Below are 16,712 nucleotides of genomic sequence, written 5' to 3' on the forward strand. Positions count from 1 at the left end.
AACCTTGGAAGAAAGGCCTGGCAATCCACTTCCAAAAGTTCACAGCCACTGAAAACCCTACAGAGCAGTGCTACTCAGACACTCACGGGGTCACCATGAGTCAGAACCAACTCAACGGCAACTGCAGGGAGAGAAGGAGGAAGCAGAACAAAGGTCTATTTCTCAAGAAGAGTCTGATGGTCCTCCTTGCAGTTGACTCAGGGATCCAGGCTCCCTCCATCTGGTGGGTCAATACGTGGGTTCCTGGGTCCCCCAGGCAGGAGAGGAGAGAGCTGGGGGAGCTCACGTGTGCTCTTAACCACCCTCAGTGGGAGTGACGACGTCACTACGTTCACACTGCACCGGACAGATCAGTCTCATGGCCCACGTGCACTGCAGGGGAGGCTGCACTGCCCTGAGCATTGCCATCTCTGCCGTATGCCCATATGTCCAAGCTGCTCCCAAGTTCTGGGAGGGTACAGAGAAAGAAGGAACCCATCTCTTTTCCTGGGGACATGAAACAACCAGGGCAGAGTCTATTCACCAATAAACTTGCAAGATGCAGATCGTATGAAGTACGGTTGTTGTTGGGTGCTGTCGAGTCGATTCTGACTCATAGCAACCTCATGTGATGGAGCAGATCTGCTCCATAGGGTTTCAAGGCTGTAAAATCTTTACAGAAACAGAACCAACAGGTCTTTCTCCTGTGGAGCTCAAACTGCCAACGCTTTGGTTAACAGCTGTATGCTTAACCAGTGGTCCACCAGGGCTCATTCTGACGAAGGGAAAGACCCCCATAAAACATGGTTCATCTAGGAAGAAGGGGGACACTTCATCCATGCCATGCTTACTCACAGAGGTCAGCCTGCGAGGTTTCTACAGAGAGACATGAAAAGATGTATTATCTTCCAGGAGCCCCTTGAGGGAAGGAACTGTGTCTAACCCATTTTTGTCTCCCCTTAAGTGACTAACACAGGGCCAATGAAGCCTTGTCAACTGACCCAGTGGGAGATGCTTGTGTCATGGCTATGTGGCTGAGCAAAGAGATTGTATAAAATCAGAGCTCTGGCAGCAGTTCAGTTTCCTGGTTCCTATTACCTCAGGTAGCTGACTTAATTTATCAGACTATGCCTTCATCATGCATGCTCTGTAAACCAGTCACTGTCTACCTATCCACGCATCCATCTATCTATCCATCCAACCATCCATCCATCCAACCATCCATCCATCATCCATCCATCCATCCGTGTTACCATGCATCCATCCATGCATGCATGCATCCATCCATCCATGCATCCATTCACCCATCCATGCATCCATGTATCCATGCATCCATCCATCCATCCATTCACCCATCCATGCATCCACGTATCCATGCATCCATCCATGCAGCCATTCACCCATCCATCCATCCATGCATCCAACCATCCATCCATCCATGTATCCATCCATCCATCCATCCATGCATCCATTCACACACTCATGCATCCATGTATCCATCCATCCATTCATTTATGCATCCATCCATCCATGCATCTGTGCATCCATCCACTGACATGCTTACTGACTGCTGAGTCTTGCTAGGCATGGCCCTAGCCATGGGTACACAGCAGAAACCTGGTAGACTAGATCCTCACTCTTGGGGAGCTTATTTTCTACTAGGGGAGATATGCAACAAGCAAGAACGCACATACTTGGAAAGGACGACGTCAGAGTGTAATAAGAGCTATGAAAAAAGTAAAATAGGATGATAGGAGAGAGAGGGACTGGAATGAGGGGGTGTGGGAGGCTACTCTAGGGTGCGTCCAGAAGGCTTCCCTGAGGATGTGATGTATGACCTGAGACAGCATGATGAGGAGGGGTCAGGTATGTGAAAATCTGGTAGAACAAAGTTCTAGAAAGAAGCAACGCGGCAAAGGCCCCGAGGTGGGGACGAGCTTGGCTTGTTAGAGGAGTTCAGAGAAAACAAGTGAGGCAGGAGCTTAGTGAGGAGGGGGGATGGTGGGAATGGGGGCGGGCGATGGGCAGGGCCTCAGGCCACGTGTCACGGATCGCATTGTGGCCCCTGAAAGGTGTGTTGGAATCCTAACTCCTTTACCTGTGAATGTAATCAATCAGTTGAGGTTCACACCAGCGTAGGGCCACCCTAAACCTAACCATTTCTGACGTATAGAAAGAGCTGCACAGAGGCACCCACACAAACGGGGAGGACAGACGCCACGTGCAGATGGTCTACAAGCCGAGGAACCTAGAACGCCTGGGACCACCTACGCGCAAGGAATCGACACAGCCGAGACCCCGAATTCAGATTTCTGGCCTCCAGAACTGTGAGAAGATAAGCTGCTGTTCTTCAAAGCCACCCACCTGTGGTATTTCTGTTGCAGCAGCACTAGGAAGCGAAGACATCATGGTAGCAAGTCTGCATTTTATTCAGGAATTATGGGAATTATTGGGGGGTTTGAAGCAAGAGAGTGGCGTGATTTGAATCATGTTTTGGAAGGGCACCCTGTTAATTTCCACTTAGCGAACGCTGTCTGTCTTCTTGGTGGTTTTCTGGAGGGGCCACGAGATGCTCTGGGCGCAGGGGACAAAGAACACGACAGGGCCTTTAAAAATAAACGCTGCCTTCACGTTTTCAGCTCGTTAGCATAACTGGTGGGCGCGACTTGATTTAACGTCAGCGAAAACAGCGTGAGAAACTCAGATCCTGGCTGTCCGAGAAAGAGAGTATGGTGGCCCTGCTCACGAGGGCCCAGCTAACCAGCAGAGGGTTTCCACAGTGGCCCCACGTAGGTGGTCTGTGACGAGGGCTTAGTCTCCATTCTTCGGCACCGGCCCTCAATTTTCTGGGGTCCCTATAGATAGCTCCAGAGTCTTCCTGAATGTTTAGAAAGCAAAGCTCCTGGGAACGGAATTTGGCGGGGGGGAGTACACAAAAAGCAATGAGAGAGAGAGTAGTGGGATCAATCGCTTTGCATGACCAGGCTCCATTTTCCCATGCTATGGAAAGAGTCCATCACCCCGTCGGTCACTCTGCCGTACTGTGGTGGCTTGTGTGTTGCTGTGATGCTGGAAGCTATGCCACCAGTATTTCATGGGCAACGTTACCCATGGTGGACAGGGTTTCAGTGGAACTTCCAGATTAACATGGACTAGGAAGAAAGGCTTGGTAATCTGCTGAAAATTAGCCAATGAAAACCCCATGGATCACAACAGAATATTGTTCAAGACTTGGACTCGCTTAGTTTGGACACATCTTCAGGAGGAGTCGATTGCTGGAGAAGGACATGATGTTTGGTGAAGTGGAGGGCCAGCGAGAATGAGGGAAACCCTCAGTGAGATGGACTGACACAGTGGCTGCAACAATGGGCTGGAGCACACCACCGAGCGTGAGGACGGCACGGGACCGGGCAACATTTTGTTCTGTTGGCCACGGGGTCGCCATGAGTCGGCGCCGAACTGCTGGCCACAAACAACAATGGCAAGAGGGTCCCGCTCTTCCTTTGGGAATCCACCCCTTCCACTCTGAGTCCCTATGTTTCCGGTGAGGACTTACTTCCGTCCCTCAGCGTGCAGGGCTGCAGGCAGGTTCCTGTGTGTGATCCAAGGCCTGGGTCAGTACCTCTCGCAGGTGACAGACTGGATTTTCGTTCAGCCGGGGACTCAAGTTGGCAGTGGGGGACAATGGAGGGACTTTTTTCTGAGCTGTTGGGACAGAGTTACTGTCCTTGACCTGAGACTGTTAGTGGCAAACACGTGACAAGGCCAGCGCTTGCGGAGGTCACCGTGGAATAGGCTTCCTGAGAAGGAAGCAAAATGGGCAAAGGCTGAGCCAAGGCACAGAGAAAAGACAGACAGGGAGGGGAGGGAAGGAGAGAGTGCACCCCTGGATCCAACCATCCAGAAATCAGATTCACTCCTGCCTGTTTCGTTCGGGGAACCAATAAATTCTGTCCTCCCCCCGCATATTTATTTACTTGCTTAAGTGCAGTTAATTTTTTTTTAATTACTTACAATCAAAACCCTCTCTCTTGACGGGACTTCTTCCCTCCCAAGAGGACTCCCCACCCCTCAGCCGCAGGAAGTACACGCAGCCTTGGCACCCAGCACAATCTTTCATTCTCCTACCTACACCCTTTCCATAAACAGGTTAGCATGTTATTTCCACACACCCGTCAACTGGGGCCAGATGGACGGAAGCTCCATGGAGCCGGAGACCCCGAGAAGCAGGGCTGAGGCCGGCAGGGACCCCAGGGGTCCACTCAGACTCTTGAATTCCACCTGCAGCATCTTCTTCCCTCTGTCCCCTCTCCACCACCTGTGCTAACCCCGGTCCTCCAGTGCTGGCTGGGCGGAGGGGACCAGCCTCCTCTGCCAGCATCAGAGGCCCACCTGTGCGCCTACCTGCTGTGGGTGGGGGGGGCGGCCTTCGCAGCTGCTACAGTAAAAGGGGGAGGTGAGGAGCTAATGACTGATCTGGGAAGCGTCAAACTGAGTGATTAATTCACAGATGTGAGCTCTCCCAGAGGAAACAGATGAAGACTTCATTGCACTCCCAGGATGTCCTAGCCTCATTTGCAAAGTGGGTGTGCAACAGAGTGTGGGGAGAGGCCCTTGTGGGTGAGAAGCATTCCTGGGGGAGGGTGTAAGGAGCAGCCAGCTGCCCTCATTCCAGGCCCAGACCTCTAGCCAGAGGAGGCATTAGGATTAAAGCTGCAGGGAACCAAGCGTCCACTGGGGGGCGCTGATGACCCTGTTTCCGTTGGCTTCAGGTCGGCTCTTACTCCAGTGTTGGAAGCCCACTGCCCACTGGGGCCCGCAGGTGGAGGGAATGAGGGGAGCAGGTCAGGTGTGAGAGGAACCAGGCAGCATCCCTGAGCTTATCCACATTCACAAGGGCACACTGTGACATTTCGGCTCGCCAAGACTCACCTATCGTTATTTTCTCGATTTCAGGGCACACAGATCACAAAGTGGCTCGTGGCTCGTAATGTCCTCTTAGGTTGTATTCTTTAGACAAAGATGTTCTATGTTGGCCCAGGAGGCACAGAGGAGTAGTCTTCCCTTTCATAAAGCAATATCAAACCAAATACACCAGCTGTTGGGAGTAGACCCCGACTCACGGTGGCCTCATGTGTGCCAGAGTAGAACTGTGCTCCGTAGGCTTTTCAGTGGCTGATGTTTCAGAAGTAGATTGCCAGGTCTTTCTTCTGAGGCACCTCTGGGTGGACTTGCATCTCCAACATTTTGGTTAGCAGCCAAGCCGATGAAGCATTTACATCACCTAAAACCCACTGCCATTGAGTTGATTCTGACTCATGGTAATCCTATAGGACAGAGTAGAACTGCCGCATAGGGTTTCCAAGGGTGTGATCTTTACGGAAGCAGACTGCCACATCTTTCTCCCATGGAGTGGCACTTAACCACTGTGCCACTAGGGTTCCTCAAGAGAGTTAGGAAAGAGTATATGGCTTTAGGAGTCCCTGGGTGATGCAAAGGAGCCCTGATGGCATAGTAGTTAAGTGTTCGGCTGCTAACTGAAAGGTCAGCGGTTCAAACCCACCATCCGCCGTGGGAGAAAGATGTGGCAGTCTGCTTCTGTAAAGATTACAGCCTTAGAAACCCTATGGGGTAGCTCAACTCTGTCCTATAAGGTCACTATGACTTGGAATCAACTTGATGGCAATAGGTTTTAACTGTCTTCAAACACATGCTCCCTTAGTCTATACCTGTTTTCCCCACATGAAATGTGCACTCTGGGCCACTGGGGCGACACCTGGGAATGGAGAGGACTGTGGCAAAGTGGAGAACTCACACCTGCCCAGAGGCAACAGCACCAACACCTCTGTATCCAGTCGCGGCCACGTCGGCCTGTGACCCAGTGCCACAAGAGTCTGAATTTTGAAAACAGAAATCCAGGTTTTTTTTAGGCAAAATCTCCAGAGTCTTAAACGTTGGTTCAGTCTTCCTCTGTGCTCTAACCTGTTTTATTTTTCCCTTATAAAACACACGACTATCTGAACGTTATTTTGCTGATTTCCTCCACAGCTTTCCCCACCATGAGGTGTTAGGGTTCTGACAGCAGTGAGGGTGGCTGCCGGGTTTACTGCTCTATCTCCAGCGCTTACAATACTTCCTGGTACACAATCTGTTTTCTCCCCTCAGTTGCCATCAAGGCGACTCTGACTCATGCTGACCCCATGTGTGTCAGAGCAGAACTGTGCTCCACAGGGTTTTAATGGCTAATTTTTTGGAAGTAGATCTCCAGGCCTTTCTTCCCAGGTGCCTCTGGGTGGACTCGAACCTCCAACCTTTTGGTTAGCAGCTGAGTGCATTTACCATTTTTACTACCCAGGGTACGTAATCCATTGCTGTCAAGTTGATTCCGACTCATAGCGACCCTATAGGACAGAACAGAACTGCCCCATTGGGGTTTCTAAGGCTGTAATCTTTATGGAAGCAGACTGCCACATCTTTCTCCCGAGGAGCAGCTGATGGGTTTGAACTGCTGACCTTTTGGTTAGCAGCTGAGGGCTTAACCACTCACCATCAGGGCTCCTTCCAGGATGCATAGTAGGAGCTTAATAAATACTGACTGATTACATTAATGACCATCACTGGACACTGTTTGCATGAATATGAGGGTTTCATGCAACTTCTCGTTTCATGGAATGGTTTTGGGTTGCATCTGATTATCAGGGACTCAAGGTCAGCATTTCCGACCCGGCCCAGAGGTACCCTTTGCAGGTCCCTGACTTAGGCAGGTAACATCTGGGTGTACATGTGAGAGCTGTAGAGAGGGCAGTGCCTTTCCTCCCGGCAGGCCAGGGAAGGCTGGAATCTATGCCTGCCTGCCACACTCCCACTCACCACCATCCATCAGCCGGCTTTTAGCAGAGAATTGTGTGTGTGATTTATTTTCAAATCCTCTCAGGTCCTGAAAGAGAGATACTTAGTACACGATGCACTTTGTCAACATGTGTCCACATCCCCTCCGTGGGGAGAGTGGCATTACAGGCTGCAAGGGTGTAATTGGATTGTGCGGGGATCCTTAAATCTGCATTTTCATTTACCCAAAGCCACAGTGTCCGGAGAGCCATTTGCAACTGACGCCAGTCCCTCAGAGAGTCAGCATGCAGAAAGACAAAGGACAGCCGTAAAGCTGCTGAATGCCAACTTTATATTTACAGTCGGTGTGTTTATAAATATATATTACATTTTTACAGCCAACAATACACTCTATATGGAGATGGATTCGGGAGTGGGCAGCAGCTGCCGTATTAAAAGGAACACCACGCGGTAAGAACTGAAAGGGGTAGGAGAAGGTTAATGAAAGCAAAGAGTCATGATCAGAAAGGGGTGACCAGTTAATCGCCCAACCAAACGGGCAGCAAACTCGGCGACAGGAGCAGCTGACTTCCCGGCTGTCGGGAACCCAGTCTCCGAGCAAACTCCCAGCAGCACCGTTGGAGGGGAGCATGCTGAAGCTTAAAGGCTAAACTGTGGGACTGGCACATGGTATTTGAGGAGGATGGGATTATATGCACGGGGCGGGCGGAGGGGAGAGAGAGACCCAGAGAGAGAGACACACACAAGAGAGAAAAGGAGAAAGAACAAGAGAGAATGAGAGAGAAAAGGAAAGAGAGATAAAGACAGACATACACAGAGACAGAAAGAGAATGAGAGAGAAGGACAATGAGAAAGGGGCGTCAGAGAGACACAGAGACAGAGAGAAGCACAGAGAAAGAGGAATTGGAAGAGATCTAAAGAGAGAGAGAGAACGTGACACACAGAGATCGATTCAACGGCGTGGTCTCTTCCACCCCTCTCCTCCCCACCACCCGTGGTCTCAGGGTCATCCTAAAACCAGACAAACCCGTTGCCATCGAGTTGATTCCAACTCATAGCGACCCTACAGGACAGAGTAGAACTGCCCCATAGGGTTTCCAAGGAGCAGCTGGTGGATCCGAACTGCCGACCTTTTGGTCAGCAGCTGAGCTCTTAACCACTGCGCCACCAGGGTCATCCTAGTTGAAATTATTTCCTCCACCATTCTCCTCCTCGAAGTGAGTGAGATGGGGGCAGGAACCCACCGATCTCCCCTCCACCTCGGTTCCTAGAAACTTTTTATCTGAGGGACTGAGGGAATGTTCCAGAGTAATGCTGATTCCGAGCGATGCTAGACCCCTGGAGCTGACGCTGGAACAGATGCTTGCACAGCCGCCTCTCCACCCTAACCCTGGAACCTCACGCACCTCCATCTCCCCCAGGCGGAGAAGCTTCCGTTCTGCTCGCGTTGTGGGGCAGGGATACCACCTGCCCAATCGCACCTCATCTATACCCAGCGCCAACTCTCCAGCCGCCCTCACACTCCATGAGGACACCTAGATTCGTCTTGGCAGCCTTGAGGGAAAACCCTCAGACGGGAGACGCAACGTGAATGGCAACAGACTCGTGCAAACAGCCTCTCTCATTTTTAGAAAAGTGAAGTGAAGGAGACGTTGCTTGGTGTTGAGTTCACTGTAAAGACTGCTTGTCCCCAAAGACGTTCTCTGCAGTGGAGGACAGCGTGGAGTATGCCCAGGGTGAGATCTCTATACACCGTCACCCGGGAGCTGACACCACCCCCAGGGAACAGAAAGAGACTCAGCAAAGCTGGAAACTGCCTCCCCGCCCACCCTGACAAACGGTCAACAGCTTTCGGACAGGGGCAATGCAACAGAGAAATACAAATGTAGACATGAGAATTCATTATGGTAAGCTTGCTAAGAAGAGCCTTGTTCTTTAAACCCAACTGGTATTCTATGCCCAGTATCCCTAGTTTACAAATAAAGGAATGCTCTGAACCACTCAGAGGATTTTTGTGTTTGTTCTTGGCATCTAGTAACAGAGAACGGTGGCCTATTTGCCCACTTGTTCCCTTTTAATCCTTGTCAGCAATTGCCTTCGTCTGTCGATAATTAGGGCCAGCTTTGATCCAGTCTTTGGGAGATGCTGACTCACAACAGTGCCTCCTAAGAGCTCACAGTGGCACGAGGCTCTGCCTTTGATTATGCTCCCAGCAAGAGGTGCTGCTCCACGTTAAAAAGACACACTCCCTCCCATTGATCCATTTAAGCTCAGCCTGGGTTTCACTTTCCTCCTGTAGTCTGCAATACTGAATACTGGAGCCATGTGGATTGTACGATATCCAAATAGCTTTGATTAAAGAGAGAGAGAGAGATTGTTCTTTCCTGGAGCCCCTCAGAAGCTCAGTGATTCAGAGCTCGATTTTGTTCCAAGTTTTAAAAATCTTGCCATGAATGATAAGCCTCTTCACCTGGAGTGAGACGTTGTACGTGGAATGTGTACATCCATTCTGACTCAGGGCCAGCCCAGCTGAGTTGGGGTCGTGTTCTGGGGCTCTGTTGACAGTGCCACCCTTGCCCTGTCCCTCCATTTCACTGCTCCCCAGGGTGTATGTGGCCACGCATCCCCAAATTAAAGGCTGAGAGGTGAGTGGGAACAATGTGTGTGTGTCCACTTACACATTCTCATGTAACCTTTCCATGTAGTTGTGTAGTTCTTTGTACTCTCCGGGGCCCAGGTCCTGGCACACCCACTTAACGTCGTCCTCACTGCTCGTTACAAGCGAGCTTGCCGCGGGGCTGCTGTCCTCCATGGAGGCGACCGTGAAGGTGGTGAATCTCACTCTTTTCCGTTTCGAGGTAGGGGAGGTGGGGGCTTCACTCTTCTGGTCTCTCCCATCAGTGGCTGTGAGACCCGAAGGCTTGAACAGCTGGCCGTTGCTGCTGTTCTGGGAGTTTGTGCTGAGGAGGTACTTGCTCTCCTCAAAGTCCCTGTCGATGGCCGTAATCTGCTCCTCTTGGGAGGAGGCAAAGTTAATATGGTTCTCCAGTAGTTCTGCCTGGTTGCTCAGCCCGACCCAGTCATGGGAATGACTCATGCCTTCCTGCTCTTCGAAGGGAACCTGTTTGTGCCTGTACTTCAGAGCAAACGCCACACAGTTTAGGAGGAAGACCAAAATGGCCAGACAGAAGACGCCCAGCAGAGCGTACATCCCAATCTCCAAGTCACTCAGCCCCTTGTACGCCTGCAGGAGGTCATTCTCATCCATGCCACCATCACTTCTGGGCACGTCCACCTGGGCTGGGAAGCTGGTGAGGTCCACGGGCAGGGTCTGGAAATGGCTGTCATCGTCTAGAAGGCTCTCCTGGCCATTCTTCCTCTGGAAGGTTGACCTCTCTGTGGTGGTGCCCCTTCCTTCCATGAGGCCGACAGAGGAACTGCTATAGTACTGTCCTTCTTGGCCCCCCCATTCTTGCACAGGTTTCTTGGGCCTCCTGTCGCCAACATGATTCTCCAGGTGAAATCCTGCCCCAGCATGCCTGCTGTCACTGGTGTTGGGGTTGGCATCATTTTGGCCAAATTTAACTTTGATGTTGGCAGTCCCAACGGCCAGCACGCTCTTCCTCTTAGACTTCTGGCATGACTCACTGATGACCATTTCGACCTTCACCAGCGCCCCCTGCCCTTCTGTTTCAGCAGCAATTATAGGCCACTTGAATTTGGGTTTTTGGTGGATAGACACCACCTTCTCATCCAGGGATGTGGCCATGAGGGAGAAGTCTTTCCCATCATAAATATCCAAGGGCGTGACAGAGCCATCACTGAACTGGACCCAGCAACTGATGGCCGCTTCCTGTTGGATAAAATAAGTAAGTCAATCAAAAAGGGTTGCAAAGCTCACTAAACACCAACTCTTAGTAAAACAGACTTGGTGTGGCAAAAATAACACTACAAGAACAAAGGAAAAACCTTTTAAACAGTGTAGACACAGGAGATAAGAAGTACTAAGGTACCTGTACATCTAAGGTCAACTGGTTTTCGACAAGGGTGCTGAGTCCACCCAGTGGGGAAAGAAGAGTCTCTTTACTAAATGGTGCTGGGACACTTGGGTGTTCACAAGCAAAAGAATGAACTTGGACCCCTACCTCACACTACCCACTAAAACTAAATCAAAGACCTAAATGTAAGAGCCACAATCACTTAGAAGAAAACATAGTGGTAATGCTTTGGGTCCTAACTTTTAACAATGGGTTCTTAGATAGGATACTGAAAGCATGAGCAACCAAAGACAAAACAGATAAACGGGACTTCATAAAACAAAACAAATACTTTTGTTCATCAAAGGACTTTATCAAGAAAGTGAAAAGACAACCTATAACTTTGGAGAAAATTTTTGGAAGCCACATATCAGATAAAAGTTTAATGTCCGTAATATATAAAGAACTCAAAACTTAAATAAAAAGGCAAACAACCCAATTGAAAACTGGCAGAGACTTGAACAGACATTTCACCCAAGAGAATATTCGAGTGGCCAACAAACACATGAAAAGACACTCAACATCATTAGTCATCAACCAAAAAACAAACCAAACCATTGAGTCAATTCTGACTCATAGCAACCTTATAGGGCAGAGTAGAACTTCCCCCTAGGGTTTCCAAGGAGTGGCTGGTATGTTTGAATTGCTGACCTTTTGGTTAGCAGCTGAGCTCTTAACCACTGTGCTACCAGGGCTCCAAGGATATGCAAATCAATACCACAGTGAAATACCACCTCACCCCCACTGGAACGGCAATGATCAAAAAACAAACAACAACAACAGCAAAAACAAAAATAATCCGTGTTGGTGAGGATGTAGAGAAACTGGGACCGTCATCCATTGCTGGTGGGAATGTAAAATGGTGCGGTCACTGTGGGGAACAGTGCAGCACTTCCTCAGAAAGTTGAACATAGCACTGCTATGTGACACAGTAATCCCAATCTTAGGTACACATGCAGAGGAAGTGACGGGGGGAACGCAAGCAGAAACCTGTACACCAGTGTTCACTGCAGCACTGTTCACAACAGCCAAAAAATGCAAACAACTGAAATGTCCATCAAAGATGAATGGAAAAACAAAATGTGGTTCATACATACAATGGAATACTACTCAGCCATAAAGAGAAACCAAGTCCTGACGCATAATATGACATGGATGAACCTTGAAAATATTATGATGAGTGAAATAAGTCAGTCACAGAAGGATAAAAACTGTATGATCTCACTTGTACAAAATAGACAAATGTAAAGAGATGCAAGTTGATTAGTGGTTACCAGGTACGGGAGGGAGGGAGAGGGAAAGGGGGTAGCCATTTTTTGGGGGGCACTGAGTTTCTAATAATGCGGTGGAATAATTTGGAAAAGGGTAGTGGTGAGTGTAATCAGTGTCACTGAGTTATACGTGTAAAAAATGGAGTTGGCAAATGTTTTATTACGTGTATTTTTACCACAATAAAAAATTCAATCATGAACAAACAAAAATGATACTACATGAACAAAGAAAAACCTTTCCAACGATGTGGACGTGGAAGATAAGAAGTCGCAAGCCTATGAAAGAAAATTCATTCTCGTGAAGATGTAAAACCGAAAGAAAACACCAACAACAACAAAGCAGGGCCAGTACTGAACACTCTGCAGTAAGATTTGTTTGTTTCTCTTGTGGAGGTGTTAACAGAAAAATGGGTCCCTTGGGCGGTGGAGGATCTACTTCTGCACAATAATGAACTGGGTGTCAAAGGATGTTAGTGGTTAGTGGGATCATTTACAAGTGTTATTGATTGAAATGAAACATATTACATTATTTCTAAGTTGCTCTAATACTGAATCTCTACTTATTACTCACAATACACATTAAGGCCCAATCAAGACAAGGACTCCCCAGAGGGCTACACTGGTCCTGCCTTCACTGGGTCTGCAGCAATGGGCTCGCACTAGCCTGGGGACACAGTCTTGACTGGAAGGTGAGCTGTTAAAACCAGACAGAGAGAGAGAGAAAGAGCAGCCTTCTAGCTGCAAAGTCTTTGTCTCTGCAATCCCCCACCCCCAACCAAAGGGTGTGCAGGGGCCAAGGCTTGTGCACTTCCAAATCTCTTGCCTTTTCACTTTGCTGCTTTGGGTCTTCATTCCTTGAGAATGGCTTGGGTAGGAAGATCATATTAGAGCAGACAACCTCCAATTGAACGCAAGCCTTCCATCTTAGCTATTGTTAGGTGCCACTGAGTCAGCTCCAACTCATGGCCACCTTATGTATGACAGAACAAAACATTGCCCAGTCCTACGCCATCTTCATGCTTGTTGGCATGTCTGAGTCCATTGTTGAGGCAGTTGTGTTGATCCAACTCATTGAGAGTTTCCTTCATTTTCGTTGACCCTCAGCTTTACCAAACAGGAGGTCCCTTTCTAGCGACTTGTCTTTCCTGAAGACAGGTCCAAAGTAAGTGAGCCAAAGTCTCACCATCCTTGCTTCTAAGGAACATTCTGGTGGTTTTGTCAATTTTAGTCAAGATGCCTTTATACTTGACAGTGATTTGGCAGACTCATTGCTTCCTGCCTTCTCCTGAACCTGCTCTATCCCAAGCCTCAAATGATGGACGTGTAACCCTGCCCACCTGGGTACAGCCGAGTGGACAGGGGTGGGAGCAGTTGCGGCCAGAGCCTTTAATCTCAGCAGCCCTGAGGCACTCAGCAGCTCTGTCTGTTCCTCTCTCTCATCTGAAATAAGAGCCAGGACTGACACAGTTGGCTATGAGAGATGTGTGGGGACTCAGAGTCAGAACAACCCAGCGTTGAAGACCCCGCCTGCAGCTTGGCCCTGATGTTTCAATTTAAAGAGATCCAAAACACATCTGAATTTTCTGTTCAAGGAAGGCTCTGCTTTGGAGCAGTCATGATGAACCAGGAAACGTCTGGGCACAGAATGTATCTACAGGAGAAGAAGAAATGAGACCAAAGACAATGACGGGGGAGGGGCGGCATGACAGAGTGTTGACCATCTGGCCCTTCTGAGGTCTGACAGCTGGGTCTACAAGATGCCCCCGACCCACATAATGAAACCCTTGTGATTTACGCTCGTGTGGGTGGATTTCTCGTTCTTCCAACCAGTAGGCCTTGAGCATCACAGAAGTCAGTTTTTGTAGCTGTGGAGTCAACTCTGACTCATGGTGACCCTATGTGTGTTAGAGCAGAGTTGTGCTCCATAGGGTTTTCAGTGGCTGAGTTTTCAGCAGCAGATCACCAGGCCTTTCTTCCAAGGCTCCTCTGGGTGGACTCAAACCTCCAAACTTTCAGTTAGCAGCCAAGTGTGTTAACCATTTGCACCATCCAGGGACCCCAAGTAAATGTGACACTCGTGTTATTTTGTCTTTGGAAGTAAGAAGAAAGGCACCCCAAAGTGGCCAGTTAATCAACAAAGTGAAGAGGCAACCTACACTTTGGGAGAAAATTTTCGGGAACTGTATATCTGATAAGGTTCTAATATCCTGCCTTCTCCCATCTACAACTTAACAACAAAAGACAAACAACCCAACCAAAAAATGGGCAGAGGACTTAAACAGACGTTTCACAAAGAGGATATTCAAATAGTGGACAGACACATGGAAAGATGCTCAGTGCCATTAACCAAAACCAAACGCATTGCCGTGTCAAGTCGATTCCGACTCATAGAGGCCCTACAGCAACCCTGTAGGACAGAGTAGAACTGCCTCATAGGGTTTCCAAGCAGTGGCTGGTGGATTCGAACTGCGGACCTTTTGATTAGCAGCCAAGCTCTTGACCTCTGCACCACCAGGGCTCTCATTAGCCATTAGGGAAATGCAAACCAATACCACCTCGTCCCCATTAGAATGGCAATGATAAAAAACTACGGAAATCAGCTGTTGGCGAAGTTGTAGACAAACTGGGACCCTCATCCCTTGCTGATGGGAATACAGAATGGTACAGTCACTGTGGGAAGGTTTGGTGGTTCCTCAGAAAGTTGAACACAGAACTACCTTGTGGCCCAGAGATCCCAGTCCTCGGTGTACACCCAAGAGAATCAGAAGCAGGGATGCAAATAGAAACCTGTACACCAGCGTTCACTGTGGCAGTTTCCACAACAGCCATCAACAGATGACTGGATAAACCAAATGTGGTGTATACGCATATGGGATACAACTCGGGCATAAAGAGAAACGACGTTCTGATACGTGCTATAGCATGGACGAACCTTGAAACAGCCTGCTGAGCAGAAGCAGTCAGTCACAACAGGACAAATGCTGTATGCTCGCACTTACGGGAGATAAGCAAATACACTAAAAAGATTATTAGGGGTTACTAGGGGGTGGGAGGAGCCCTGGTGGCGCGGTGGTTAAGCGCTCAGGCCGCTAACCCTAAAGGCTGGCAGGTCAAATCCACCATCCGCTCCTTGGAAACCCAATGGGGTAGTTCTACTCTGTCCTATAGGGTCGCTATGAGTCAGAATCTACTCAATGACAAAGGGTTTTTTCAGGTTTAGGGGTCGGGCGGTGGGGGAAGGGGAAGTCATTGCTTAGGGGCACTGAAGTTCTGTTAATGGCGGTGGAATAATTTGGAAAAGGGTAGTGAGAATGGTTGCACGTCGTTAACCGTTAGGGGGATGCAAATCAAAACGATAATGGGATACCATCTCACGTCCGTTAGCAACGATTTAAAAAAAAACTCGGCAAACAGCTGTTGGCGAGACTGCGGACAAACTGGGGCCGTCATCCATCGCTGGTGGGAGTGCAAAAAGGTTGCACAGCTTGAAGACTGTAAACAACGTCACTGAATTGCACACGGAGGGTCTTTGGAGACCGCGTAGGTTTTCTTGTGTATATTCTCACCACAATAAAAAAAACATGGTCGGTGACCCCGCGCCCTCCTGCACCCCACCAACAAGTCCGGATCTGGTTAGACATCGGTGTGGACCGGCTCCTCAACGGAAACCCAGCCGAGACACAGCGCGGAAACCATCCAACCCGACGCTGGTTCCCCGGTTCCTCCAATCTGCCGTGAAATCCGAGCAGGACATTCAAGGCACTTTGGATTTCTGAAGCCGGAAATGTCAGAGCTCAGCTGCACACGGGGACTAAGGGCCGTCCAAACCGCGGGCAAATCTCGGTCGTGTGCTCAGCTCTGTGTGCCAGAAATGGGTTAGCAATTTGGCCTGACTCGAGCTGTGCCCTGTCACTTCCTTCCCTCTTAGCTGGCGTCCCCTGATTCATCACCCCCTGGAGACAGAGCAGCCGCAGTGACTTCTCTCTGCTCTCTGTGGCTTCCGTCCACCTGGCCTCTTTCCTCGAAAAAAGGGAGGTCTGCCTTTGTCAAGAATTCTTCTCTTTGCGGGATTGGCCACTTTCAAGTGTGTTCTGATCTGGAGACACATTGTGGGTGGGGGATGGGTCACACCTGCCAGAGAGCAGCGTGACGTGGGGGGACGGGCAGGCTGTGTCCCGGGGCCGGCCTGGCTCAGTGCCCCTTCCCGCCTCAGTGGGCGCTCACAGGGGCGGCCGGCTCTGGTGACCCGCCTGCTGAGGGGGAGCTGTCCCAGCTGACGAGGGGAGCTTCCAGAAAAACCTCTCACGAGGGCTGGGCCTCCTACCAGCCCACACGAGGACGGCCCCTTTTCACGGGTGCTGAATCAATGGTCTGCGACCACTGTCTTGTTAACAAGGGTGACGGAATCTGTGCGCTCCTTCCAGGAGATAATGAGTGCCCACCCCGTGGCGGAGGAGAACATGGGGCATCTGCAGATGCCCTACAAAATGCTCCTTTGGTTATGGAACAATGGTGTCAACACACAAGCACGCAGCACATATATACACACATACATACATACAACATGCATATACAC

At 49.6% G+C, this 16,712-nt stretch overlaps 1 protein-coding gene across 1 annotated transcript in view; it reads right to left on the reverse strand.

The window, feature by feature from the left end:
- Positions 1 to 9,502: 9,502 nt before the first annotated feature.
- The window catches only part of TMEM132D (transmembrane protein 132D), a 75,807-nt gene continuing 68,597 nt past the window's right edge, over positions 9,503 to 16,712 (reverse strand). Inside the window, exon 5 of the mRNA XM_012558034.1 lies at positions 9,503 to 10,681. Coding sequence (XP_012413488.1) covers positions 9,503 to 10,681 — 1,179 coding nt within the window. The remainder of the gene's footprint in view (positions 10,682 to 16,712) is intronic.

This window comes from Trichechus manatus, unplaced genomic scaffold, assembly GCF_000243295.1.
Source record: "Trichechus manatus latirostris isolate Lorelei unplaced genomic scaffold, TriManLat1.0 scaffold00131, whole genome shotgun sequence".
NCBI classification, from domain to species: Eukaryota; Metazoa; Chordata; class Mammalia; order Sirenia; family Trichechidae; genus Trichechus; species Trichechus manatus.